Genomic DNA, 27,991 nt, shown 5'->3' on the forward strand with positions numbered 1-27,991 from the left:
AATCTTGATTTCATGATATTTTCTAAATACTTCTCTTAATTATAAGCCGTGTTAAAGAAATAAGTTATGATTCTAAAAAAAGACAGATAATACTCTCGTTCCTATATTTATCATTTAATGTTTTAAATCACACTGCAATGTTAATATATTCTATAGTTATTATTATCTTATTATAAGAGAATTGCAAGTTCCTACATTATCGATTCCATTGCCAGCGACTTTCTTGAAAAATCATATATTTTCATTCGTCTAAATCACCATTAAATTGATAAATCTCTTTTAAAGACAATTTGTAAGATCATAAAGAAATAAAAACAGGCTTTGCTACAAAACCTGTATAAATTCTCTAAAACAGCAATGAAAAAGGAACCTTTGCGATATAAAACTCTCTGTTCGCTTAGCGAGCTTATTTTCAGTTATAGTCGTTACCGATGTAGAAAAACTCTGTGTGCGATACGATACGCTCATAAAAGCCGAACTGTATAGCAAATACTGCGCGCTGATTGGCTGGCGCGCTACGGTTGTGACTTGTATGCAAATGATTTATACAAGCGGACAGTGGGCAAATGAACCACAAATCACCGGTTTTACTACCATTGGTATAGGTCATGTAGTCAGATATTAAAACGTATAGTAAATTTATAACAGAAAAATGAACTCTTATTATCCTGCCTCGCTTTTTGCGCAATATTCAAGTGAAAATCATCATATGGGTGGAAATGTGGGATATAGTGCTGGAAATTACGGACTCTTCGCTTCACGATTCGCGGAGCAAATAGGATACCATAACACAGGTTTTAACAGTGATCATCATCAACGAATTGCAAATACTTACCCGGCACATCAAAATCATGATTCTTCTTCAATTTACGGACGCGAACATGCTCTTCATGGGACTCCAAACGCGCACAGCGGACGTGTTCCGAGCTATCCGCCGGCCGATGACAATTCACACCCCACCCACCGTAGTTTTACAAACTGTTCAACGGCGGAAGGCACATGGAATGGTACCTCAAATTCGCCGGATTCAACACACAACAGTAACAGTCCGTATTCCTCTAACTTGGACGCACAAAACGGCAACTGTTCAGTGCTGCAAAAAGACTTAAAGGAACCTCAAAGTCCTGGTGAATCCTCGACGCCATATTATCCTTGGATGGGCATAGTAGGTAGGTAAACAAAAACTGTAATATTGACACAGTTGTGTGTGTATGTAACTTGAAGACATAATATTTAGGTTTATTTATGCTAAATTCTCGTTTAAATGCAATGTTCGTATACTATTTGATCTAGTGGTAATTGTTGTGTAGTATCGTGTTTAGCTTAGGGGTGTAATACGTTTTCAAATATATCAAAAAAAAAAAGACATTAAACTATCCTCTGAGCGTATCAACAGATGTTGACGTATTTTGAACTTTTGCTTATAATTATGCTTGTAAAAAGCATAAATGAATTGAAAAAAAAAATCTGTTACTTTTTATATATAGATATAAGCACAGTTTCATGATTTCTTCCAGTGTGTGTAATAATACAATATGCAAAATCTACATAAGTGATTAAGTGAAAGTGTATTTCTGTTTACAAAGAATCCCTGATATTTTCATGAAATAATAATTTTTAATGTTGTCACTTTATATATATAAAGACTGCGTTTTGTACTTACCAAACCTTTAAATAATCATTATCAGGTGAAATATGCACAAGCTGTTGAATGCTAATTTATACACACATCAAATTTGATACTTAAATTACTCATAACTACCAAACATTATGTTGAAATAAATGAATAATTTCATTTTTAACGGTGGGCAGGTTATAATTTATTTCTTTTTTTTGTAATGTTCATACAGTTTCCCTAAATAACCTAAATAAACGAGTTTGAAATATAATACTCCACTGTTACATAAAGCATATTGCCTCAACACATAGATTTCGTGCACGAAAAATACATTTTGTATGTTTAATGGCAAGATAATGTTTATATCCACCAGAACATAAACATCTGGGCAAAAATGATAACAAATTGTCAAGGGTTTTAGGCATATAAAAGCTCTACAACATTAATACGATTTTTATTACTTTTATTAAGACTTCAACCCTACTAATTTCTGGACATTATTACAGCCGTTCTGAAAGCCCGCATTTTGTGTAATAAGGGCAGAAGAGTTCTCATGTAACCCCGATGTACTAGGGGCTCATTTAATCCCCATGTTTTACGAGAAATTTGCTGATTTTATGTGCATCCATTTTGAAGACATAATCGCTAATTTAGCAAGGAGTCGTAAATAAGCCATAAACAATAAAAACAACATTAAGAACTCGGAATATAAGTCCGCCATTGTTGCAGCGTTATACAGTCTCTGTTTGGGTTGCTAATGATGGATTCTAGAGTTTTAATACCGAACGATGGACATAACTTTAAATCCAGAGGGCACGAAATAACGAAAAGGACATTTTCTAACGGTCAGATTTTTACCGCATGTCAGATAAAAGATTTGTACATATAAATATCATCCGATGGGAAAATGTAGACGTTTTAACGATGGCGGCGAAAATAAAAACTGTGTGATATTATAATGCAAAGTGAATAAATATATAGACTTTGTAGGAAAAGACTATTTATGCAGGTGTTGTAAGAGAAAAGAGAATGTATTTTAAGTTGACAACTAAGAAAAATAATCGGTCAAAACTGTTATTTGTTAACAGATGTATTTATCATTTATTTCTTTTAATCTGTTTGGTGTTATAAACAGACTAACAGTTAAAGCGAGTTTGTGAAAAATGCGAAACAGGTATAAATTTATGTTAATATTTTAGAGATAAAAACAATCTTTTATATGTACTTTTATATGTACTTATGAAAAACGTACATACACATTTGAATAAATTCATTCTGCACGTATAGATATATTTTATAAATAACCACAAACGGAACAAAATAGACAAGTAATGAATAATTTACAGAAGTGGTATGAATTGTAATACTATGAAATAAATTGCAAATAAGAAAATGTTTACAAAAAAAAAGAACAATTCACAATCGCTTTGGGTATAGTGTAATATGATCTTATCTAAATTTATTTTAAGTACAACCTAATCTATACAAGACAGTTAATGTAAGTTCAAAGGAAAGAGACAGAAACTATAGATAAATAGGCATTTTAATGAAAATTTGCTTGGCTATTTTCAAGTGCGCATTAGAGATAAAACTAAGCTAAACTTAATTCTAAAAATCGATATTTAGAAGAAACTTTGCGTCAGGGTCAGTTTGTTTGATTCTAATTTTAAGTCATGTGCAATTTTTTTGTCAGATTAGCTGTTAATTACGAAAATAATATTTTTTCGATTTTTATTGCTTTAAATACATTAAAATTCCTTTGTTGAATAATAAAAAATGGAATAAAACGCTATCTATTTATATTTTTATACTTATTTTTTTGTCCTCACAAAAAACAACACGTTTTTTTTTCTATATTAAACTAGCATCTTTTTCCAAAAAAATAAAATGAACATGAAAATAAATGGATAGGTCACTGAAAGATAATAGAATATATATAGGTCTTTAAAAATAATAAGCCAGGCTGTAATATTGATGTTAAAATATATATTAAAATTTGCTATTACATATTTGCTTTATCATTTTATTTCTTTTTCCCCATTTTATTCATTCATTTAAAACAGTCTATTTCAAATGAAAAATAGTATCTTATTAAAATGATAAATGTAAATAATAACCACGGCATATGTCTGTCGTTTACCCTATGCTGCCATCATACGGGGTGGAAAATTGAATCGAAAAATCAAACACGCATGCATTCGGGTGGCAATGCCGACCTAATGTAGCATGGGTGTCGATCTAGTAATGTCAACCAAATTACACCCTTGAATGTTTTAAAGTCATAAAATATTGATAAAATGTTAGTTTTATTATATCTCCGCAATATGTATTCCGTCATGTGTACCGTGTACAACATGAATTATTGAGGTAATGAAATATTTACTCATTGACTTCTCAAATATTATTACGAAGCATTTTGAAAGGCAGTATAAAAAGAAGTAGCACTTTACTTAAAAACTGTAAAATATTCGAAACAAAAATAATAATAAAAAATTCACAACAACTTCCAGGATGATTGCAGATAATGAAGTCAAGGCTGCACGTTTTTCTGTCTTATCTTAATTCCCATTTATAATTGCAATTGTGTTATTTAACCGTTAAACTATGCAGCGGAACTTCGCCCAAACACGTGTTTTACAGTGTATAATCGAATTTAATAGCTCTGATTTCAGAATCTAAACTACAGGCCGTAAAATATTTACTTTTATTACAACAAAACGTGTTCTTGTAAACGTAACACGTGCACTTTCATTAAATTTTACCCATGAAGAACACGTGCACATGCTTTAAAACAAATACTGATCCAACTGTTACCAGATATATGTATTTTTATTAACATTATTTTACGCAAAAGCATCTGTGAAAGTACAATCAGATTCACTTTTTTTCAATTTCATAAGCTATTTCTTCAGTGGTATTTCTAGTTGCTGTATTTGTTGGTATTTCCAGTTACATATCGCCTTTGAAAAAACACAACATATTTTTCTGCTTTATGTTTAATCAATACAAGGTAACACGCATTTGTTCTTCGTTATTATTTTAACGGTTGCCGTATAAGTTAATTTACATAAAAGTAAGTAACAAAAAAATCAATAAACTCGCAGAGTGAATGTTTTTGCTTTATCTATTTTCTTCCTTTTCTTTCAATATTAGATGATAAAGTCGCAGCGAATGTATTATCTGCTGTTCAAAAATTAAGAAATAAATCCTTTGAATTTTTTTTGCTCTGTCTCAGTAATGTAAAATGTTTACAAGACATAAGCGGTTTTTTTTTTGCTGTTTTCATACAATCTTGGTATGTATATGAAATTCTAGTTAGCTAAAGCTACATAAATTTGTGGGTAAATTACATGTACATCTATTACTTCAAGCATTGAACTGTTCTACGCTTATTTTTGTTCTTTTTATGTGACGCTTACTTTTTCTTCTTTTTTTTTTTAGATGAATTAGACTATATATTTAATATTTATGTTCTTAAACATGTAATATCTGTCTTTAATTCTTTTCTCACAATTCTGTATAAAAACACAGACATATAAAATTATCTCTCTGCATTTTTCTTTCTTATTATTGTTAAAAGAAGAAATAGACAGGATCATATGTGCAGAAAGCTGATATAATTTCTTACTGTTTCTTCGGAATCTTGCAAATAGCAAAAGCAATGTATATTTTCACATCTCATACCGCCTAGCTGTAAAATAAAGCCAAAAGGACCATCATAATATTCACCAAAAGTCGCAATAATATGGGGTATATGCGTTCAAATCTGAGTACTACTAAAGGAATATGGCCTTCCGTTGTTTTCGTTAATTGAAGGTGGGTTTTTTTTGTGTTTTCTGTTCTTTTACCTAAGTGAATTACCTTTTTTTTTGTAATTTGTAGTCACAAGTGTCTTTTTTACTTTTATCTGTGTAATTGCACATGCTTTTCCTTTTTGTCTATGCATTGCCTTTTGTCAGTGAATTCACATACTAAGTTTTCTTCTGTGTAGTCACATATATTTGCTATTTTGTCTACATAGCTACATATTTGCTTTCCCTTTGTCTGAATAATATATCTCGCCCTTCCGTCTATGGATTCACAAAATAACTTCTTTTTTGTGCTGTATACATGAATTGTTTTTATTATCAACATTTGTTTCTAGTTTATAATATCAAACAAACCTCAATTTTAATGTGGTTGATCGAGAAGCGCACACATACATAAATTACAGTTAAATATTCACATACAAATCATTATTATGGTTGCATGTTACTGAACAACAAGTGTGTTGATTTAGTAGGCCTACATATTATTAAATTTTATATGGCATAATATTCATCTCCAATGTAAATTAACTGAACTACACATTACAGAAATAATAAATAATACTTTAAATAATGCACTGGAAACTTGTAATTGTACGTTGTTACAACAATAGGTCACACACAGACTAATTCAACCACGGGGGCCTAAGGCACCAAAAGGACCATAAAGATGTTTTATGTGACTAGGTGACAGGCCAAGAACAGAAGGTATAAGAATTGTATGTGTCGCATATAACAACGAAGAAGCAGTTTAATATAATGATAATGTTAACACAGGAGCTGTTAGGTGTCAATAATTATGGCCATAAATTATGAAAATAAATCATATTTTGATATTTGGGTGTTGATTTTTCATCACTGGCCTGGGAAAATGTAATAGACTTTGTTAAAAATATGACACTAAAATGCCATATGATTTGACGGGTTTTGCAGTTGAAAATCTAAACATGTCAAAAATGAAAAATCATTTTGTAGCATTTATTTTGCAGCTGCTGACAAGAAAAACAAACTTGAAATTGTTTTCAGAGAATCTATATGCTCTTGATTATTAAGATTAAAAGAAGACATGTAAATAATTTATGTCAGCCATTTTTTATGTAAATTAGATGCTAAACAGTGCTTAAATACTCCATGTATGATGATTTTGTTTGACATAAACATTGGGTGATGACAGAAATTTACTGTATTAAATTCATATTTTAAGACAAAAACTAGCTAAAAATGGATGCAAAACATTCTGACAGATTTAACTTACAGTCAAAAGTAACGTTACGTGTTTGACCCATAAAAACTTGTAATGCACATATTTTTCAAAAATACAAAATTTATTAAAGAAAAATGTACTAAAAGGAATTTTCTAGTGTGTATAAAAGTTACATGACGATTTTTTTTAGTTTTAAAATATCAGAAATTGAAAAACTGCAAGAAGAAGAAGAAAATGTTAATGTTAGCACATGTAATTTCCTTACAATTGAATATTATTTTTTTTTTCAGAACATAAAGATTAGGCGTTGGGTTGTTCCACTGTAGGACTGAAATATGTTTCTCCAAGTGTACACAAAATAAAATATATTCAGGGAATGTCAAATCTGCTTTTATAAAATATGTAAAACATACAATTTTACCTTTTATTACATGTTTTTATTATTATTAATTTTACCCCCGTAACGTCACAAACAATATCATGACGTCACTATGTTAATGTTGAAGAAAGTAAACCGGTTCCTTGAAAATGTTAAGAGTTCTTTTTATATTTTAATATGGAGTGAAGGGCGTATAATATTTTATCGACATAAGAAATTTTCAATCTAACTCTGTATTGAGGTTAACTTCCGCGGTCAAAGGTAGAAATTCTATATACGTATATGATAATCGAGATATATTCCAACGTTATAATACAGTAAACCAGTGAAAGCAAAATAATAATAAAAAATAAATAAATCATAGCTCTTACTTATCATTAACATTTATAACTTCGTGTTTCACAATAATAGTTTAATAGTATGAAATGTCAACGTTCTTCAAAAGGTGCTTGTCCCAATAGTGCCCTTAACATTTCAATTTCTCATGATTAAATTGATAATTATTTCAATATTTTGAAAAAGAAGTGGAATACATAAATGTAATAAATCATAATAACAATGTAAAGATCATGCCGATAGTTTCATCGAGGTCTAAACCTTTGGAAAAGTGAAAACAAAGTGCTTTTTAAAAGGCGATCACCTTCCACCCTTGTAATTTAGTATATTTGAAAAAAGAACATAGTGCACGAACGTACAAAGGCTGCAAATAGATTATAATCTGTACAGGTCTTTTCACCATAATGAGAAAATCACAAAGGTCAACAATAATCGTGTGTAATGTCATTTCAAATGCGAAACAGCAGAACAACAGATTGCGTGCAAAGTGGAAATATTTGGCAAAAGGGATTGCTTGAAAATCGAGTAGACACCGTAGGTGTAGGAATGCAAAATGTTGATATAAAATATTTATGACGTAGCAAGGTTATAGCGAGTAGTAACTAGTGATTATTGCTTATTATTTTTGTGCAACACAATCGAAGCTATCTGGCGTAATGATAGGTTGAACAGTGGCATGCTGGGACAAGATTAGCGAGAGTCAAAAAGTCGGATATGATTTAGAAAGGAAAGAGAAATGTTCCAAATATCTTGTTAGGAAAAAGTTACAAATGAGCCGCACCATGAGAAAACCAACATAGTGCATTTGCGACCAGCATGGATCCAGACCAGCCTGCGCATCCGCGCAGTCTGGTCAGGAACCATGCTGTTCGCTAACGGTTTCTCTAATTGCAATAGGCTTTGAAAGCGAACAGCAAGCTGGTCGCAAATGCACTATGCTGGTTTTCTCATGGCGCGGCTCAAATGCCATACATGAATCAGCGTTCGAATGTTCAGCTTCATAAATACATCTTCAGCATCATGGTTGTTACATTGTTATTATTATTGTTGTTGTTATTTTGTCAGTATGGTTAAATGTAGTTAGTATAATGTGTGCCATATTGTGCACAGCATCTTCAAAGCTTAGTTTTCTTCTCGTTGTCAATATAGAAGTAATAAAATTTATTATGTGCAATACTAATTAATCATCATATACAGTGTGGTGAAAATTCAAGTGATACTGCTGGCTAAATGGAAATATTTCTATTTGTCATTAGACACTACAGTTGGAGATTGTTTCAAATCGGCCAGCATCCCTTCCTGCACCTCTTCGCATGTTTTTATGACGTCATTTGGTACGCAATATTACCAGCTTAAGGATAATAGATTGTTAAGAAACATGACTACGGTTTGTTCTCAAAAATGTTCTATTCCAGACACGAATAGCCACTTTATCATATCTTACAGGTTATCTGTGATGTAGTTAAACAAAATCAAGACCCGGTACACATTGTTTTAATGCACCCTTAAAACACTTCATTATACATCATTACACAAATGTTCTACATCCGGACATCACTGTTGGGCAACTATTTTTTTCTTCCGTCTAACATTACTTTCCCATTTTTAATAAAAAAAGTATCACTTATATGTTCAGTTTTTACTTGGTTGTGCTTTTTGTTGTGTCAGAATAACAACACTGAGCTGAGATGACAAAATGGTAGTACTTTTGTTGTTTGCCACTGGCGTAAGCCTTTTATATATGTGTAAACATTGATGAGTCAGGTATTTTTTAATGCTTTCTGTGTTTTAGATACATGATTGACGTACAAAAGATGTTTTAGGGAATACTGATTACAGTTCAACTGACCCCTTTGATTATTTTGTCTTTACTTTGTCCTTGCCGTGTAAATTCATTCACCCATTTGAAATATTCCAACACATATTTATTATTATAAAACGAAAAGTGAATGGAATGAAGACATATTAGTGTTGCTTGTACACACACATGTAATTAACACTATCAAATACACTTTGTTAAATCAAAACTAAACTTTGTGATACTTTAACCCAGTTTATGAACCAAGGAGCTGCCTAATTAAATTATTGATTTTATGCCATAGGCAAATATGTGAATAATTTACACACGTAAGGCACACGTTAAATCAACCTCTCATTAGTCAGTACACGAAACACATAAATGATAAAGATATACAAGAATTACCATGTAATGGACACAAGAAGGGAATAAGTCTAAGTGAAGCAATCTATAAATAAAACCCAGATTGTAAATCCTCTTATTGAAATCGCTCCGAACAAGACAAAGCTTGCGTGACACCAAGTCGTAAGAAGAAAGTTGAGCTCTCCGCTCGATTGACAGATTTATATTCAGTATGCACGTCTAGAAGACACATGGCAATCAAATTTCTACTTGATGCCGTGTTGAATATAATATGAACGCATAATGTGTTCTTGTAAAACGAAATGAACTGTGTTACATATAAAACTATCGATTCTTTCACTTCTAACATGAAAATCTAATTGGTTTTTATTCTACTGCGGTTTAAGAGCAATAAAAAGTCTGGACTCGTGCAGCGGGTAAGAATTTAATATGGTAATGACTCAAAGGGACGGAAATATTCAGTGGTAGAACAGAACTCAAAGGACCAGTTGTATCCTATGGTAGAACTCAAAGGTACAATAGTATTGTATGGTAGAACTCGGAGGACAAGAGTATTATACGGTACAACTCAAAGAGACAGTTGTAGAACTCATGGGGACAATAACAAAATATTGTAGAACTCAACGGGAGCATAGCATTATATAGTAGAATTCAATGGGACAAAAGTACTATATGATGGAACTCGAGGAGATCATGGTAATACTAGTATATGGTAGATTTCAAAGGGATAAAAGTATTATGTATTAGAACTTAAGGGGACAGTAGTATTATGGTAGAACTCAAGAGGACAATAGTATTACCTGATCGAACGCAAGGGGATAATAGTATTATATGGTAGAACTCAAAGGGATAATAGTATTATATGGTAGAACTCAAAGGGATAATAGTATTATATGGTAGAACTCGAAGTGACAATAGTATATAAAGGACATCAATATTAAATGGAAGAACTCTAAGGGACAATAGTGGTATAAGGTACGAACTCACAGGGACACAAGTACTACAATAATAGGCATACTTCAGTCACAAAATGTCCAATTTTCTTATCTTACCTCAGGAATTAATAGGGATCTCCAGGATGTAGATGGTTGTAGAGATATATGACCAAGATATGTCTATCATTCGCTTCAAGTGGCATTAAGTCTGGATCTGTGTCTGAACACGTTGCTTTTATTATCTTACACTTTTAATCTATTAGAGAAACAATGTCTTAGAAACATTTTCTAAACAAATGAAGAGCATATTCTAAAACATTCTTCCAGACCGCTTATCACAACAAGCAAATAGTTCTAAAGAGTCAAGAACTCCTTCATAAAATATATTGGCATGTATGTATATGGATGTTTTGTCTATCTTACATGCAAATAATGTCTGGATTTGGACAACTAAACCAATAAGTGGCGTAAACCCTTCTGCAGTTACAGATTTATTTTATTTCTAATTCTTTCAAAGACCCTGTTAAGTAATGATTCACCTCCTAGGTGTAGAACTAAATACCTACATACATTAACCAATTGAGAAAACACATTATACGTTCATTTAATGCGTTTCAACTAAATGCTATAGTCTATTTTATATAGTAGTATTTTCCTGTACTTCTTATTTTTTCTTTTACATACAATACATACAATAATAACATATGATATCACTCCTTCAAATATTGTGACAGAAACTTCATCTTAACATGTTTTGCAAGCACAGGTGTTCACCACATTTATGCATTTGAAAACTTGATATTTCACATCCATTATATCTTAATGTTCTCTATAGAGGCTTCTTTTTAAAAAAAAAAAAGCATATGGCTTACGATAGTAAAAGGCTATAACCATTATAGCGAAGCGTCAATTATAATTCATCTTTTTCATAATGTGTGTACAATTAATGTTAAGAATTTCTGAATACCTTGATGGCAAGATCACCCAGCTTGTCATACGCTTCTCTTTTTGGGTAAAATCCCTGTTCTTCTTGGCTTATCCATTTTCATCCCGGCCTAGAGTTAGGTTTTCTGTGGATAAAAATAATCAAAACCGAATATTACCTTTAACTTAACATTATATATGTAGTATTTATGTTACTTCAAAAGTAATTCAATTGTTAGTATTGTAGAAAATAAATCAGATCAAAATAAAATAAGAAACTTTTTATTGCGTTGTAGGCGAACTAGGTAGAAATGTTCTCTTCTGTGTTAGATACGCATTAAAAGCCAGACGTGTATAGTTTTTACCGAAGTAATACTGATATTTTTAGTTGTGTTCTTATGTTTTGAAAAGCTTTGTACTGTGGTGCTTATATGCAGCCTACCGATTTACCAGGATACATGTATCTATGGAGCCAAAATCAAACTTCGTGTTTTGCTTTATATGAGTCATCTACAATATAATTATCAAAGTAAATGTCTTGATTATTGCGGTGTGTTTATAACTCTTTGATCAAGGTGTATGTATACACATGGGTAATGATTTAAACACTTTCCATGATTTAAACTCTTTCCAGATAGTTTATCAATGTAAATATACACTGTAGAGTAATCAAGACTTATTTTGATACAGGTCGTGTACAGAGTGCAATGCAACAGTGTGTAATGATTTTCATTGATGTATTTACGTACGACTTTTTATATTCACAACTGAACCATAATTTATACAAAGGCTAAATGTTTTGCATTATCTATCATACAGTCAAACTATTTTAAGTTATATAGAATTATATGGTGTATAAATAGCAAATGTTTATACTTTTTATTTTTTGGTTTGTATGTTTGCATCTTCCTCCTGTGTGGTGTGTAGATTTGTTCATCCACCATTCAGTTGTGTTGAGGTACCACCGCACTGCTTTAGAACCACCTCATATTTCAAAAATAACGTCTTATATTTTAAGTTTTGAATTCAGATCTAATTTTGCATGATAATGAAAACGGTCATGTATTCTCCTAATTTTCCTGATTTTGCTTTTACATTCTGATAGATCTTAACACCTACTGTTACGACCTTAAAATGAACATGATCCAGACTTTGAATTTGTGCTCTTATGACTGAATGGTGGCATTCTGATTGAAGTTTATGTCACAGTTGTACCACTGAGTTCCATAAGCTGGCTTCCATACCTGAAGAAGAAGAAAATCATTTACGTTGTCGAATGGCTATTTTGTTAGATCTGGAAAAGTCTTCTTTCTACTGAATCCTTTAGATAGTATTGCTTGAAAACCACAAACAGATGAAATATGTTAACATTAGAAGTGGAAATTTTGTTTGCCACCTAAGGAACAAGCCGGGATAACGCCAGTCACGTTCTTTTCACGTTGTAAACACACCCTCAAATAAGATGAAATAAACACAAAAACAAAGGTTGATTTATTTACATGTCTAAGCGAGTAATTAAGATCAAAATTAATTAAAACATAACTGATTATTTGCCAGTGTAATGAGACAGATAACCTAATACGTTGCCATCCCTTGATAATTTAACATCAATGTTATTGAAAGATGTGGACAAGGTATTATATTGAAACAAGGGAAAAGCTGTGTCATGAAAAATGTGTTTCTTACATGCCGGAGTAGATAGTAAAGCCCTAGAACTATTCAAAAGTCATTTTGCTGGTTTTGATGTTTAATAATTAATCATTCTTTCAACGTCACAAACCAAAAAACAAAATTAAGCATAAATTGTTTTCAAATGGGTTTTTAAAACACGTCTAATTATATCACACGACTCGATGAGCGTTTTTCAAACTCATTGATGCAAAATACCGCCCAACAATGTTATCAGTAGTTGAAAAAATGTAAAAATCCTTATTCAAACCAATCGTTGCAATTAATTATTTCCTGAACATACTCAATAAGCGAAATGTGAAACCAAATTATCTATTGAATATCTAGGAATTACAAATGCATGCTGAACGGTGACATTCCCAGGCTGTTTATACAGCATGCTGTTTCATTGCAGTTCATAATCGCTATATACATGTTTTTGCACTTTTATGTGCATATATATGTGCATTGTATTTGAATTCAGTCTTTTTTTTTTATTTTTCTTTAAACATGGTTCAAACAGAACGGAACGACTGTTTTAATTGAATTGAATTGAATTGGTAAATATGTCGTCCATAAATTGTTTCAGTCTTTCCTTCATAAAAAGTATGACATTCTTCACTGAAAAGGGACAAAACTATTTGTTATTACCTATTTAATCATATATATGGTCCTTACTAAAACAACACACACACATGTACAAGGGGTTCGCCTGTTGTTTGATTTTGACCTTTAAAGCATGCACCTAAACGTAAAATTTGAATACATCAAAATTTGCCAAGCAACCCGTTCACAAATTTTAGGTACAGGTCAAGCGACTGATCTTTGGTTCAGACCCCATCAAGAAGTATAGCTGCTTTTTGTCTTTCGGAGGACGTTTAATTGAGGGACTGTATACATGGATGCTTTACATCTTGCACGTGAAAAAAAAAAACAGAGGAAACCTTTGGAACAAGTGCGTCTTCTGTATTTTGCACTATACTTCACACATAACTAATATTCATCGCATTGAATCACGTCTCTGCGCATCCGAGTTCCCCATTACTAAACTTACATACAGACAAATAAACTCTCAATATTTGTTAAATTTGTGAAAATGAACTTAAGCAAAATTGTGAAAGTGGACTTTAGGAAAGTCATCATTATCAAAGATTTTTTCAAGATGTAAACAAATTACACCGCCTTTCACATTATGTCTCTATGTCATTATATATACTTAATACGACACTAGCATGATTCCGTATATATCCAACTTTGAGTAAATGAAAAAATATTCAGTTCTTTCCCCCAGTATATTTAATATAATACAGTCAGTATGTTTTGCAAATAAGTGCCTTCGTTCTTTGAAGTTGGATCCATTTTTACAGACTAATTAAAGATGCCCTTATTCATTATGCATGATTTAAGACTTTGTTTGTTTATTTGTAAATTTAAAACACACATAATTTTCTACGTCACCACTTTGCGCGTTCCATGTTTGCAATTAGTGTTGTATTACGTTTTGTTACATCTCTGTCGTGAATGGAATGAGCATTTCTATATAAAGAATAATTACTAGTGTTCATCGTAAATAATTCAGCTAGAGTCAATTATATCGACATTTGAAATAAATCAGGTTGCGTGAAATCAATATTACATCCTATGTACTGGAAACCAGAAATGATTCAGAAAGTCAACTTGAAAGAAAGTAATCTTGAACTGGCGACACCAGACATAATGAAAACATAGCATAACAGTTGAATTTGAGGTTTCATAGAAATCGTATAAATGGAACAAATAAGGAAATGCGCTTTGAACAAGGACGTAGTTTAAACAAAGACATTACACTCTCTTGGGTACATATGGTTCAGTTTGATTTTGTATTATTCTTATAGTTTATATAATGTGAAATTAGGAATGACCTTTCACAAGGAACTGGGCCTTCTACAATATATAATATACAAAATGAACTGAAAGGGTCTTGTCCGGACGCTACTTTTCGTCTTTCAGTGAACCAGCTAGCAAGCGCAACCTTTGTTCAAGTTTATATCAGTTTATTCCAAAACAATAGTAGAGGAGGTTTATCAAAAGTAAGTGGACATTTTACAATATATAATATACAAAATGAACTGAAAGGGTCTTGTCCGGACGCTACTTTTCGTCTTTCAGTGAACCAGCTAGCAAGCGCAACCTTTGTTCAAGTTTATATCAGTTTATTCCAAAACAATAGTAGAGGAGGTTTATCAAAAGTAAGTGGACATTTTACAATATATAATATACAAAAACAACTGAAAAGGTCTTGTTGTGGCACAATTTTGCGCCTTTCAGTCAACCATCTAACAAGCTAAACGTTTGTTCCAGTTAAGTGTCTATCAGTTTATTCCAAAACTATAGCAAAGGAAGGGTTTATACTGGCTGATACTTTATATTAACAGTTGATGACTCGTTTCATAGATTTTACCATGAAATGTAAACATTTAATATTACAAAAGATGATTTGATAAATCAAACACAACCACTAAATAAAGCTGAAAGTGTACAATTGATCCTATTTACGAGTGGACAAATGTTCTCATATGGAAATACAATGGGTTTAACAACCTCAGTCGAGATGATGCCACGCACGGTAAAACATATCGTGTCATGACACCGAGGTCCATTCCCAATGGCGTGTAAGGTTTAGCTTTTGACGTGATCACTAGTTTGACATTATAGGATTAGCTTACAGGTCAAGTGTACCCTAAACGAAGAAAAAAGGCATAATTTGTAAATATATATATATAAAAAAAACGACTGGAAATGAAAGCACCTCAAATGTGCGTATAAAAAGTGCTACCCACTGCAAGTAAATGGTTTGTGGCCAAAAGAACATAATTATGGACTATATTGAAAGTTCAGTATTTTAGATAAATCAGCTTAGCCTTTTTAGATAAAAGACTTTTTAAGGTTTTAAACGCCGGGTCCTACCTGGCTGATATTGCGGTGGTAAAGCCATTAAGCATATTTAGAGAGTAGGCTGGGCTTATCTGACAGATGATGGGTGATAACACTGAAACTATCTCTAGTAAACAGAGCCACGTGTGCTTTTGTATATTTTTCAGATCTGAATAAATTGTAGTAAATACTCATCTACAAATTAAAAAGCCTATGTATCTACAAGGGTATCTACAAATATTTTTCATTGTTGAAATACTAATAATTTACATGACTGGATGAAGTTAAGAAGTTTAAACTTAACTTTGCTTTTGTATCAGTATCAGAGCAATGGTACACAGGAATTAGCATTTCATGTAATAAATATTAAAATGTGGAAATATTTATGCTTACTTACACAATTCTTTGAAACATATTCCATAGAATTTTTGAATCTCTCAAAGTTATAACAATATATGTCAGTATGTGTATTACATAATGAATGTTTGAATATTTGTTTTTACATCTCCCAGAAATTGAATTTTGAAACTACTGGCTCTGATATCCATATTTAATATGCATGTAAATTCTAACAAGCTGCACTAAAAACATACACCTGGTGACTAAGTATCCTAGGAATGTTTTAGTTCAGCTTATCACAGTGACCAGAATACCCCCATTTTATAAAGTAGGGTACTTAGAGTAATCAGACCTGCTAATTTTACTAGTACTTATTTCAGTATACCAAAAATACTCATCTGGTTGAAAGAGCTATATATTTTAACTGTAACAGTTTCAAATTATACAGTTACTGTTCATTTGTTTGAAGTAGGTCAATACTCAAGGAAGTCAAATTACCTTCTAACCTAATGGGTCAACCAATGTTTTGGGAACTAGATATAAATCACTTTTATCTACAGCTTTCAGGTGGCGTAGCTAATTACTGTGATGTGCGCAATACAGGGATGCTGGGGATTATTTTGAAGGTTAAATCAGAAAGTGAATTATCATTTATGGAGTAAATCTAGCTTGTTTATAGAAAAAGCAGAAGATTTTATTTCTTTTCTTTATCTAAATGCTGAATGGAGTTATTTTTTCATCTCCCGCCATCTGTCAGATAAAGATGTTACTCATGTAAACTTCCCTATTCTGTTATTGGCTGAAAGGGAGGTCATAACCTTTATGTGGGCTGGCTTTAGCAAGTAGAGGTAAATTTGAATTTCTAGCAGACAACAAAAAACTTTTTTTCAGAAAGGCAGTAATTACTTGATAAAAATTTACAAAATTTTACACACTGAATTCTGTCATACTAGAGAACATATGTTCCAAATTTCAGAAAATAAAGTTCACTAAAAGCAGAGATATTTAGAAAAAATATATCAGTTTTCTGTTGTTCACAGCACTGTGTTCAGCTGAAAAGTAGACATTTTCTGAGCTTGTCTGCCTTTTATACTTTTACCCTGGTGTTTAAAGGCGATCTTGGAGACAAGTTATGTAGTACGTTTGTCATAAACGATTCAGTATACTTTCGGCAAACTGAAAACAAAGGTATGGTTAGAATTATTGTGAGCAAATAGTAAGGTTGGCAAATAACGTTGGCAAAACTTTCTACTTGGCTCAGTCAACATTTTAATAAAAATAACTGTATGCTGAACATTATCTATTTTTTGGAACTGAAGTTTAGGCAGACTAGAAATGCTTGGCTGGATAACTGGAAATAACTTTTAGTAGAACCTAAACGGGATATTGCTAAGTTGAAATATTACTTCTTTTGAACATACTTCGTCTTTAAAGAAATAGAACCCGGGTTTTTCAAAGTAACTTAGTAGATAGTTTGAATGTAGCGTACAAAAGCTAGCTTTTTAATTTTGAGCAAGATATTGAACTCTGCTGATGCGAAACATGTATACCAGAAAGCAGTCTTGAGAATATTATAGACATTTTCTATCAATCTATCTTAGTAAGGATATTGAATCAAAAGGTTTTTAACAGGTTTTTATTATACAAGAGAAAAGTATGAAATAGGCATATTGCACTGATTTCCTTGCAGTGAACATAGTGGATGGGAAACAGATTTCAGTGATATATAAGCCTAGCTGAAACGATATAATATACTGAACAAAAAGTTCGGTAGGTCATACACAAAAACAGTTTAACACACTACAGGTCTTGAATAAATGGGGTGGTGAACAGGTTTCAATCGCATAACATTGAATACTTTATTCCTAGATATCGGATATGAGCCGGGCTGAAGCTATATAGTCAGAAAAAGTACACAGAACAGGCATGTAAAAAAACTGATTTTTCAGTGCGACACAAGTGGGGCGAAGTAGATGTATTGAACATAGCGGAATCTCAGAGGACACATGTGGACAATTAGTTCAGCAAGCCGATTGATCTTGTATCGTATAACAAATTTAAAACCATACATGCCACACATGACCTGTTGTGGATAGGTTAGCCGAGGTATAATAGGGGTTAAGAATATTTGTACCTTTTAATCGAAATTGAACATAAGAAATTTGTGCCTTAACCTATACTTAAAATTCATATGAGACAAGTTGGGAGGGGACGTTTGGTCAAAAAGATCACGCAATGGTCTTTTCTGCTCATACTGAATTTGTATTTTGATATTACTGTGGCTTAATATCATGTTCATATTCTACGCTCACTGACTAATTTGCGGGAGGAATCATTTTCCATTTTCAACCACCTGTTGAATCTTATTTTATACTGAAAAAGAAATCAAGTATGTTATGTGAAAGTACTAACTTAAACGTCTATATTTCAATGTATTATTGAATGCTAGGTATGGTGGGCATAAAAAAACAGGACGAGTTGTTCAAGTGATAAGCTATTCTGTCTTTTTTTTTGTTTGACATGTATTGATGTAAATGCTCATAAAACCAAACTATTGAATATGAGCTTTTTAAATAGAAAATCAAACGGAGTCTAGAATAAAAACAATTTAAAAAATCTGAAAATTTCGTGGAGCATAAACATCAAATTTAAAAATAAGCTGAAATTTAATATAAGTTTTAAATGGTTGTACGAATCGGAAGTAGATGATATAGAAGCATAATAGGGTTGATCCATGTTCAAATATAGATAAAGCATGGATTATCTAATTGACAACGCTGTAAAGGCCAAGATATGACGAGAAAAGATAATTTAGTTCGTTACAATTTTCACCTTCATATTTGTACCAAAGAACACTTTTGTAACGTTAGCACCTTACTTAAAAGGCCATCAATTTACACGTATTTGAGCTTCTAAATGAAGACAACCTGAGTGAGGTCTTTCATGTACAAGTATAGCAACAACAACAACAAAACAGGAGGTACATTTGGCAAAAGCGATTATAAAAATGCATTTGGCTAATGAACAGAAAAAGTGTTTCATATCTTAATTTTAGCGTGCAGATATAAGAAAATATTTAACTTTACATGTAGCTTATACTGACATAATTAGCATATACATGTAAATATATACAGTTAAACATAGACCACTTTACAGTCACAGGGTTTTTGGACTAACAGACCCTGTAATTGTGGATTTCAAGATATCTTAAAGTCCTACTTGTGAGATTTATGTGCATGTTTCATTTTCTTCTTCACAGAAGTTTGTTTTAATAGTATTATTGACGAAAAGTTATAAAACTAAATAAGCTATCCATCAAATTACACCGTTTTCGTTCATCTCTTGTGCATAGACAAAACACGAGAAAACAAAAAATGACTGCTCACAGAAAGCTGTTTTGTCTCACAAATCTACCTTTTTGTTTTATATCACAAGTGATCTAAACTTCATGATGATAAGTCAAATTTGACTTTTGAATGCTTGTTTTTGTTCACATAACACACTAAAATATTGTGATGATAACTGTTTTAAAATTAACATATCTTTTTTAAAAGTGAAAGATTTGAAAGGAAAGGACGATTTCCGTCCAGAAATAGAATTTAAGCCAAACGTTGGAGAAGAACACACATTTTACGAACATTCGACAACGAAAAAGATAATCGAACAAGCCGTGTGGTCAGCAATATTGCGAAGGCACTACAATGTTATTCTATTTTCAATGGTTTTAACTTCAAAGCAGTTGTGGATATATGACACACGATACATAAATCATCTTAACACATACACGGGGGGCCGTAATAATCGCATTTAAACTAAGCATAGTCATAAACAATGTGCAAATGGGTTACCTTTTAACTTCGTATTTGTTTTGTTGAAGTTTGCATTGATCTACGGATTAGGTTCGCGTGTTTTGACCAGATATGGCTAGGGTCTATGATCCTTTGTCAATAGAGCAAGAGTACCGCCACACTAATCAAAGTAGAGGAATATTTGATATATCAGATTAGACACGACCTCGAAATTGGATCCACTATTTTTTATACATATTAAGTCACAGCGATAATATATGTCTTTTTTTTCTATTCCGTTGATTTTTGTAGACCTGGTGAAAACATTTTAGCATTGGATTGTCGTAATGTGACTCAAATTTCGTGTACGAAAAATCTGCTTTATAATCAAAATACTGTATAGAACGCCGTTACTGTCGCTGGACAGAAGTATACAATGAGGAGTAAGCATGACAATACGAATAGTATCATGTGAACCTGTTCTAATTATTGTTCGAAAACTTTTCAGACTTTTTATTGAAGCAGTTAGTCATAATAATATAACTTATAGATTTAATGTTTAATCTATTAATAGATATACGTGTACATCAAAACCTATTTTGAAGTTTGAATTGTATTATTGGCTGCCAACTTCACGCACATTATTATTTATGTGTGATGTTTTAATTGCACCGAGTGGAGCAGAATTGCCCCTGTGTAAATTACAAGTACAAAATATTAATTAAAATCTAACACGATTTAATGTTTGAACCACTAATGAGAAAAAAAATGTCATGATGTAATGAATCTGCAGTATCTGCACGTGAAGTCTTTCTGCTCGTGAAGTCTTTGAACGTTGTGGTTGTTCTGTGAGTTTGCACTTTAGTAACGCAACTAGGGACCACTTTAGATCCTACAATTATAACGTTAATTTGTACGAATTCCCAGGTTACAACTCGTTCATTTGAACTTGTCAATTAATAACATAATGGTCACGTGGTTGGTATAGATTTCATAACCACGCGAGTTCAATATTCAAACATAAAATGCTGTTTATTAAAGAAATAAGCTTATACGATTTTACTCTATTTATCAGTAAAATGACAAAAGAATTTATTTGTGGTGGTGTGTATGTTGGGGTGGTGGGTACATTTATTAAAAAAATTGCAAAGTTAAGTTTATGCAAAAAATACGTCGATCAACACTGAGCATCGCTGACAAATACTTATTATGAGCGCAAATATGTGTCTTCCAAACATAATGAGTAAAATCTATGATATGTAGATAAAAAACATTAAGGCTAATGTAATCACCTCATGTAAATTTTCATTTTTTAATAAGAAACGTCATGGACCATTATTGTAACTTATATATCCCAAATTGTTCTTTAGGAGAAGTAACCACTTTCCTGAAGAGCTTGTTGTGTTTTGTATAATATTCATATCAATTGGCCAACTAGCATCAAACTTATTTTTCCAAAATATCATTTCAATATATTTTCAACTAATTTATGACATATATATTTCTGTAGGTGCTTCTGGTTATTGAGATATTAAAAGTCATGTACATGTAAAACAATTCCAAACATTTTAAAGTTGGTTATATAGCAGAATTGTCAGAATTACAAAATGCTGCTATTTTTTTAACCAAACACCCTAGATGAACCTTAAATAAAACAAATGAACACAACACATTTTTCATTCAAACAAACCTACATATATATTTTCTCTATATTTTCAGGTCCAAATTCCGCACAAAGACGGCGTGGTCGACAAACATATAGTCGTTACCAGACGTTAGAACTGGAAAAAGAATTTCAATTCAATCACTACCTCACTAGAAAAAGAAGAATAGAAGTGGCACATTCTCTATGCTTGACTGAAAGACAAATAAAAATCTGGTTTCAAAATCGCAGAATGAAAATGAAGAAAGAAAGACAAGCTATTAAAGAACTAAATGATAATGGCACACCCAAACCTAAGAACAGTAGCAGTAAAGGGTCCGACAAGGGAGATGACGATAAAAGTATAGAAAGTGACGATTCATCATAAAAACCACGAGTCTCGGGGAGAGAAAAATAATTACTGTCAGTCATAAAACACACCGGTAGTGGATAGTTTCATTGATGGAATTATCAGTGGTAGAAGTGAATGTTTTCGTTAGAAAACGAAAAGGATTATCGAGAAGTTACTGGGAAAACGAGAAGTAGGTGACCAGTAGAAAAGATACCCTTCGTGACGAGAAGAAAATTGTGTCACATGGTAAGACACATGACTAGTTAAAACGATTCTCGCGTGAAAAACGCGTGAAAATAAATATGGAGGAGTAAATGAATTGGATGGAATATGTTTGGTTTTTGACGATGTGATAAAAAAAGGGTGTGTTTCTGTTTTTACTGTGCACTGGAACTAGAAAGGGTAAAATTATACAACAGCCATGACCCCTATTCATTACACAACTTGTCCGTGATATTGCGTTCTTTTATAGCCTGTGTTCATACGAACACATGAGATGAGCACATATTTTAAGTAGTTTTTTTAAATAATTTTGAATGAACTGATGTGATTTAAGATCACATCTTATATGTATACCCAACACGAGAAAAAATGTCTATTTGGCAATTCAGCCAAATGTAGTACATGTATTTTACATTGCAAGACCTATTTACGCTAACCGAACTGTGTATAGAATTAATTTCTAATTCTCAGTCTGAAGTTCCTTTGTTAGCATTTATTGTTAACCAAATATGGCATGGCCTGTCTTACTTTTTCATTTTAATAAAAGGTCATTGTATCAATATTTGTACATGAAGAACCTGAGATACCGGTTATATTAAAATAGTAATTAGCTGAAGCGGAATTTTATCTAAACTTTCTTTCCGATAGAACCATGTGTATCATAACAATATTTTAATTACTGCCTTCATAGAAAGTACTAACTTAAGATCTCGTAACGATAGACTTTGGTCCTTTACAGATTTGTAAAATTTTCTTTAAAGCACATGTGCCGTTGTAGAAGATAAAACTAAACACAGTCAAACCCGAGCGAAAGACCATTCATAAACAGACACCGTCTGGCACTTGACATCACAAGTTTCTTGAAAAAATTCTGTGATTATTTTGAAATTATTATAAAGATCACTTTTCATACAGACCGCTTTTTGGCTCGCCAAAGCTAAGCTTTATATACACGTCTGATTGAAATGCAATGCATTTAAATTGTTCAGACTGCAAGCCGTTCCATTATAAGGATCATGGATGTGACTGGTTTGGCAACCGACTAGATAGTCATTTGTAAACATTTTTTTCTTAATTTCCAATTTTTCAGTTTCAATAGTATATGGTCTGAATTCATACTAGAATGGGCCGTCAGATTATTACACTCTATAAACAGAACAGACAGGTGAAAATATACATTACGTAAATTCCGTTTGTATCTTTTTAAATTTAGGAGTCATTACTACATTTAGAGTAAAATTTGAGGAATTGTTTATATTTTTGAAGCTTTTCATCAATACTTTGAATAACAAGGAATCAGCACAAGATGTGTTAAGACATCAACGTTATAAGATCCTGACTGACTGAATAACGAATTGTTAGTCAACTTAAGTTCAGCTGACAAATAAAACAGCGTTTCAGAATGCTTCCCTAGGCCCCAGAAAATATAATAGCTAAAGGAACTTCAAATTGAGGGTCAGAACATAAATCCCTCCACAATATTTTACTTTAAAGTGCTACTAATGACTTCCCTGCTTTTCACTGCCACTTCTTCAAGCTTTACGATCTCCTATATATGGGCAATATCATTTTGATTTTTTTTTTCATGTGAGAAAATACATGTATACTTTTTTCACATTCAAGCAATCATTGGTTTGACGAAATGGAAATTATTAAAATTAAAGGCGTGCATATATCAATTGGACATTTGTGCACGTGTTGTCTATGTTTTCGCAGTACCAAAATAAAAAAAGGAAGTAAAATGTTGGTCGACGGTAAAAGTGGCATTATTTCAATATTTGTTTTGTCCAATTCAGAAGATCAATTTTCGATATTGGCAGTTTTTACAATGATAAAAGATATATGTCAGATCGTAAATGTTAATGCAAAATTAAGACAGAATTGAAATATTCGACTAAAACTAACATAGCGTTCGGATATGCCCTGTGAAAATTGCCATAAATCTATTTCTCTCTCTTGCAATTTCATCGCTTTTCATTTAACATTATGTTTGCATTCCTTCGTTCGAGCTTACCTGTGTATATATGTAGTTTTGTTCCGGAAAAGCTTATAATCGGGTGTAAAACATTAAAAGTGCAATATATAATATGTATTCCCTTCTGTCCGTCATTTCACTTCAGTTTGAATGAGCGCAACATGTCTAATAACCATACGCAGTCATCTAATTTAAAATATTAATGACGACGTTTATTGAATGAAAAGTTGCATGTTCACTTTTAAAAAAGGCTTTCAAAAGAAAAGCGCCTTTGGATAATTTTAATTATCTGTCACATTTTCATATTTTGCTGTAACCTAAAGTATAAGTTTTGTCATGAAGCCACCAATGAATGAAATTCGAGAACTCACAAATCCTAAGAAGAATTAATAATAAACATGATATGTTACAAAAAGTAGGTTAGATTTGATCAATAGAAAATTAAGACTTTCTCAGAAAACCATGACGTGCTTAGAAATTGATACTACACTGTCTGTTTTGCACATGTTGCGAACTTTTGATATTGCATGTAGTAACAGCTATAATTATAATAACTTAGAAAATCATTTTAGTGATGAGCGAAACACTGAAGATTCATAAATGCAGCTAAGCTATTATTTCGCTCGCTAAGATAGTAATTAAGTAACGACAAGAAGCTGAAGTGTGTTCAAGCTTTTTTCACACAAATGGGAATATCATTGTTTTGATTACCGTAATTTTCACATATATGTGAATTATGCGGACCGTGAAGAATGCGGTTCCACATATCCTGCTGTAGCACTTCTGAAATTTATGCTAGTGCAAGCTTGTTTATCCGTTTTCAACTTTGCTTTTTTCTCTGGCCAGTATTATACAACATAATTATTGCTTAAAATTGCTCCTACACAACTAGGTTGACAAATTGCAATATCTTCATTTACACAGAGTTTAATGTAATATGTGGTGTTGTGTTAAGTCATCTTTCAGCTTATTGATTCAGTCGGGTAATGTTGGAAAGGCAAACAGAAGATACGTTAACGTATATTGCCTAACGTTATTACGGGTCCGTTACGTTAAATTAATAGAGCCGCGTCATGAGAAAACCAACATAGAGGGTTTGCGACCAGCATGGATCCAGGCCAGCCTGCACATCCGCGCAGTCTGGTCAGGATCCATGCTGTTCGCTTTTAAAGCGTATTGCAATTGGAGAATCTGTTAGCGAACAGCATGGATCCTGACCAGACTGCGCGGATGCGCAGGCTGGTCTGGATCCATGCTGATCGCAAAGCCACTATGTTGGTTTTCTCATGGCACGGCTCAATTACTTTTTTAGTCTGTAAAAGCAACAGCAGAATTCTTTGTGCTTCAGTTTTATCATAGGCAAGACATGTACACCATAGAAAAGACGAAAATGTGAAAAAGTGTAAATTGAATATTTTAAATATTTTAGGGTTTGTTTTTTTTATATACAAAAATGTATATGATATTGTTTAACTTGCTGTATAGTCAGTTGCTTTTCTTTGGAGAAATATAAGAAATACAAAACGGGTATAGATATAGTGTTGTAGATAGGCTGAAAAAAAATGATTTATTGTTTATTGTCCCCTGAACATTCAAAATACTTCTTTGTTTCATAAACTGCTTTATTTAATTCTGTTTCCGATATTTTAAATGCTTTATATCATTAAAAAAATGAGACACCTTACGAACAATAATTTTATATGGTATTTTATATGGATTAAAATAGATTTTAAAATGATGTCATTTCAGAACAAGGCGCACCTATTATTGAAATCGAAGCGCAAGGAATAGTTGCTAGGTGGCACGTTAACAGTCTCTTTTTTTTTTCAACCTATATTTTTTTTTTAATTTGTGCATTTTGCGACTATGACATGTGATGAAATATAAAAAGAGGGTAAATTGAATTATAGATAATCTTGGAGATGATTAAAACTTATACGAACAGCTGAGAGTATCTCGGCATATCGTTTGAGACATGATTTTTTATTTAAATTTATGTATAGGTGCAATCTCATTAGAAAGCAAAACAATTTCATTAAATGCCACATGTATTTCTTAAACGGCGGTAAAATAATCGAGACAGTTGAAATAGAATTAATTTGTTTCTTAAAGAATTATACTCTTCTGAGATTTCACATCGATTGCTGGTTTCTAAATTTCAAACTGTCAGTTTAAGAGAAGAAGAAAGTGCTGTATTTATATCAAACAGTTTTCATTGGTTACCAAAAACCTTAAAAACCAGATACTTATATAATTATTAACATACATGATAATCTTTTTTTTTAAAAAAATAAACAACAAATTATGCATAATCTATAATGGTACAGAGCTTTTCTATTTCTATTGCTTCTCTCATGCTAAGCATAAAATATGCAAATTCAAACACTTAAAGGGACGTGCTTCCTGTTAAACGTTATAGTATGAATAGTTTATACACCACAGATTCGTCCATACAATACACAAAACAGCCAATAGGAATTTGACATTTCATTAATGTGGAAAATTTTATTCACATGGTAATCGAGCCATTCTTTTTTGCTTTGCGACGGTTTTCTTTATATTTTAAAAGACTGCACGAATTTTTCGATATAAATGGACACGTTCATTTTTCTAACTAAAATAGTCCCATGGTACTTACTTTTCACTTCACAAATACTAACCACTGAAAAGGCTTTTTATGTCCTAATCTGGAAAGAGAACATTTATCTGGTGGCATGCCCCTTTAAAATCTAAAAAACCAATGTCAGAATTCACATGAAAAAAATAAAAGTGAAGACGTACCGTGAAATAGCGTTCTTACGATAATATATTAAATTTACATTTTGAAAATTTGGAAATCTGTTTTTATTTGTTTTCCGAATTTCCCCAACACGACATTTTTGTCTGCAAGGTAAATAAAAAAAACGTGTCACAAAAGTGATATTATTGATTTTATTTTGATATATTTCTCAAAATTTTATTCTTCACATAAGCTAGTACACAAAAGACAACTCGAAAATGTACAACAATCAATTTTTATTTCTGTGTTGCTGCTGAGAAAAGGCATTTCTATTTCAGCTGTGACGTCGGTCAATATAAATGACATCACTATGACATAAGACACTTTTAATTGTGACATGTTTGAAAAACAAGCACCCTGTAGCTTCCTACTTTAAAGGCGTTATCATGCTGTTATAAAAAAGCAAAATCATTTCACCTATTTACTTACAACTGCCTGCTTTTTTTGTGCTGTCTTAAATAGCAATATGCTATAAACTAGAGAAAAAAAACTCGTGCTCTACCATGATGGGGCCCTTCAAGTATTCTTTTAATACAGCAAGTAGCTGTTTATAATTAATAAAACTACACTGTGCAATATAATTCTTTTCGAATTGCTACCCAGGCCGAAATTAGAAAATGGAAGACATATTAAACTTACTTTCCAAGACGTTCGTGTTTTTTCAGGCTTCGTCGTGGACAAATTAACTTCAGAAACTATGGTTATTGTAATGTCTTTAATGCTTTTTAAGTAGGATTCTATGGGGACTTGCACTGATTTATAGTTCATATGTATTGATGAGTGATTTTAAATGTTTATATAAATATATATATTGTTGTCTATATATATGTCAGTTGTAAACTGTATCATGTGTTTACTTTGGTTGTTATTCGTATTTTGTGCTATTGAACGAAACGAGAATTGAGAAATGTTATTGACTTTTGTAGAAATAAAGTAAAAGTGTTACATAA

At 32.0% G+C, this 27,991-nt stretch overlaps 1 protein-coding gene across 1 annotated transcript; it reads left to right on the forward strand.

Annotated features, from left to right (window-relative positions):
• The first annotated feature begins 416 nt into the window (after window positions 1–416).
• Window positions 417–27,991, forward strand: LOC123561808 (homeobox protein Hox-A7-like). The gene is made up of 2 exons (XM_045354411.2): window positions 417–1,169; window positions 21,791–27,991. Exons 1-2 carry the CDS (start codon window positions 653–655, stop codon window positions 22,099–22,101), a joined length of 828 nt encoding a protein of 275 aa, XP_045210346.1. The 5' UTR covers window positions 417–652; the 3' UTR covers window positions 22,102–27,991.

This window comes from Mercenaria mercenaria, chromosome 10, assembly GCF_021730395.1.
Source record: "Mercenaria mercenaria strain notata chromosome 10, MADL_Memer_1, whole genome shotgun sequence".
NCBI lineage: Eukaryota > Metazoa > Mollusca > Bivalvia > Venerida > Veneridae > Mercenaria > Mercenaria mercenaria.

Excerpts from the sequence above, each read along its gene's own strand:
- LOC123561808 (XM_045354411.2), top strand. The coding sequence starts at position 653 with ATGAACTCTTATTATCCTGCCTCGCTTTTTGCGCAATATTCAAGTGAA. Across the intron at positions 1,170-21,790 it reads TCCTTGGATGGGCATAGTAG|GTCCAAATTCCGCACAAAGA; the intron begins GTAGGTAAACAA and ends CTATATTTTCAG.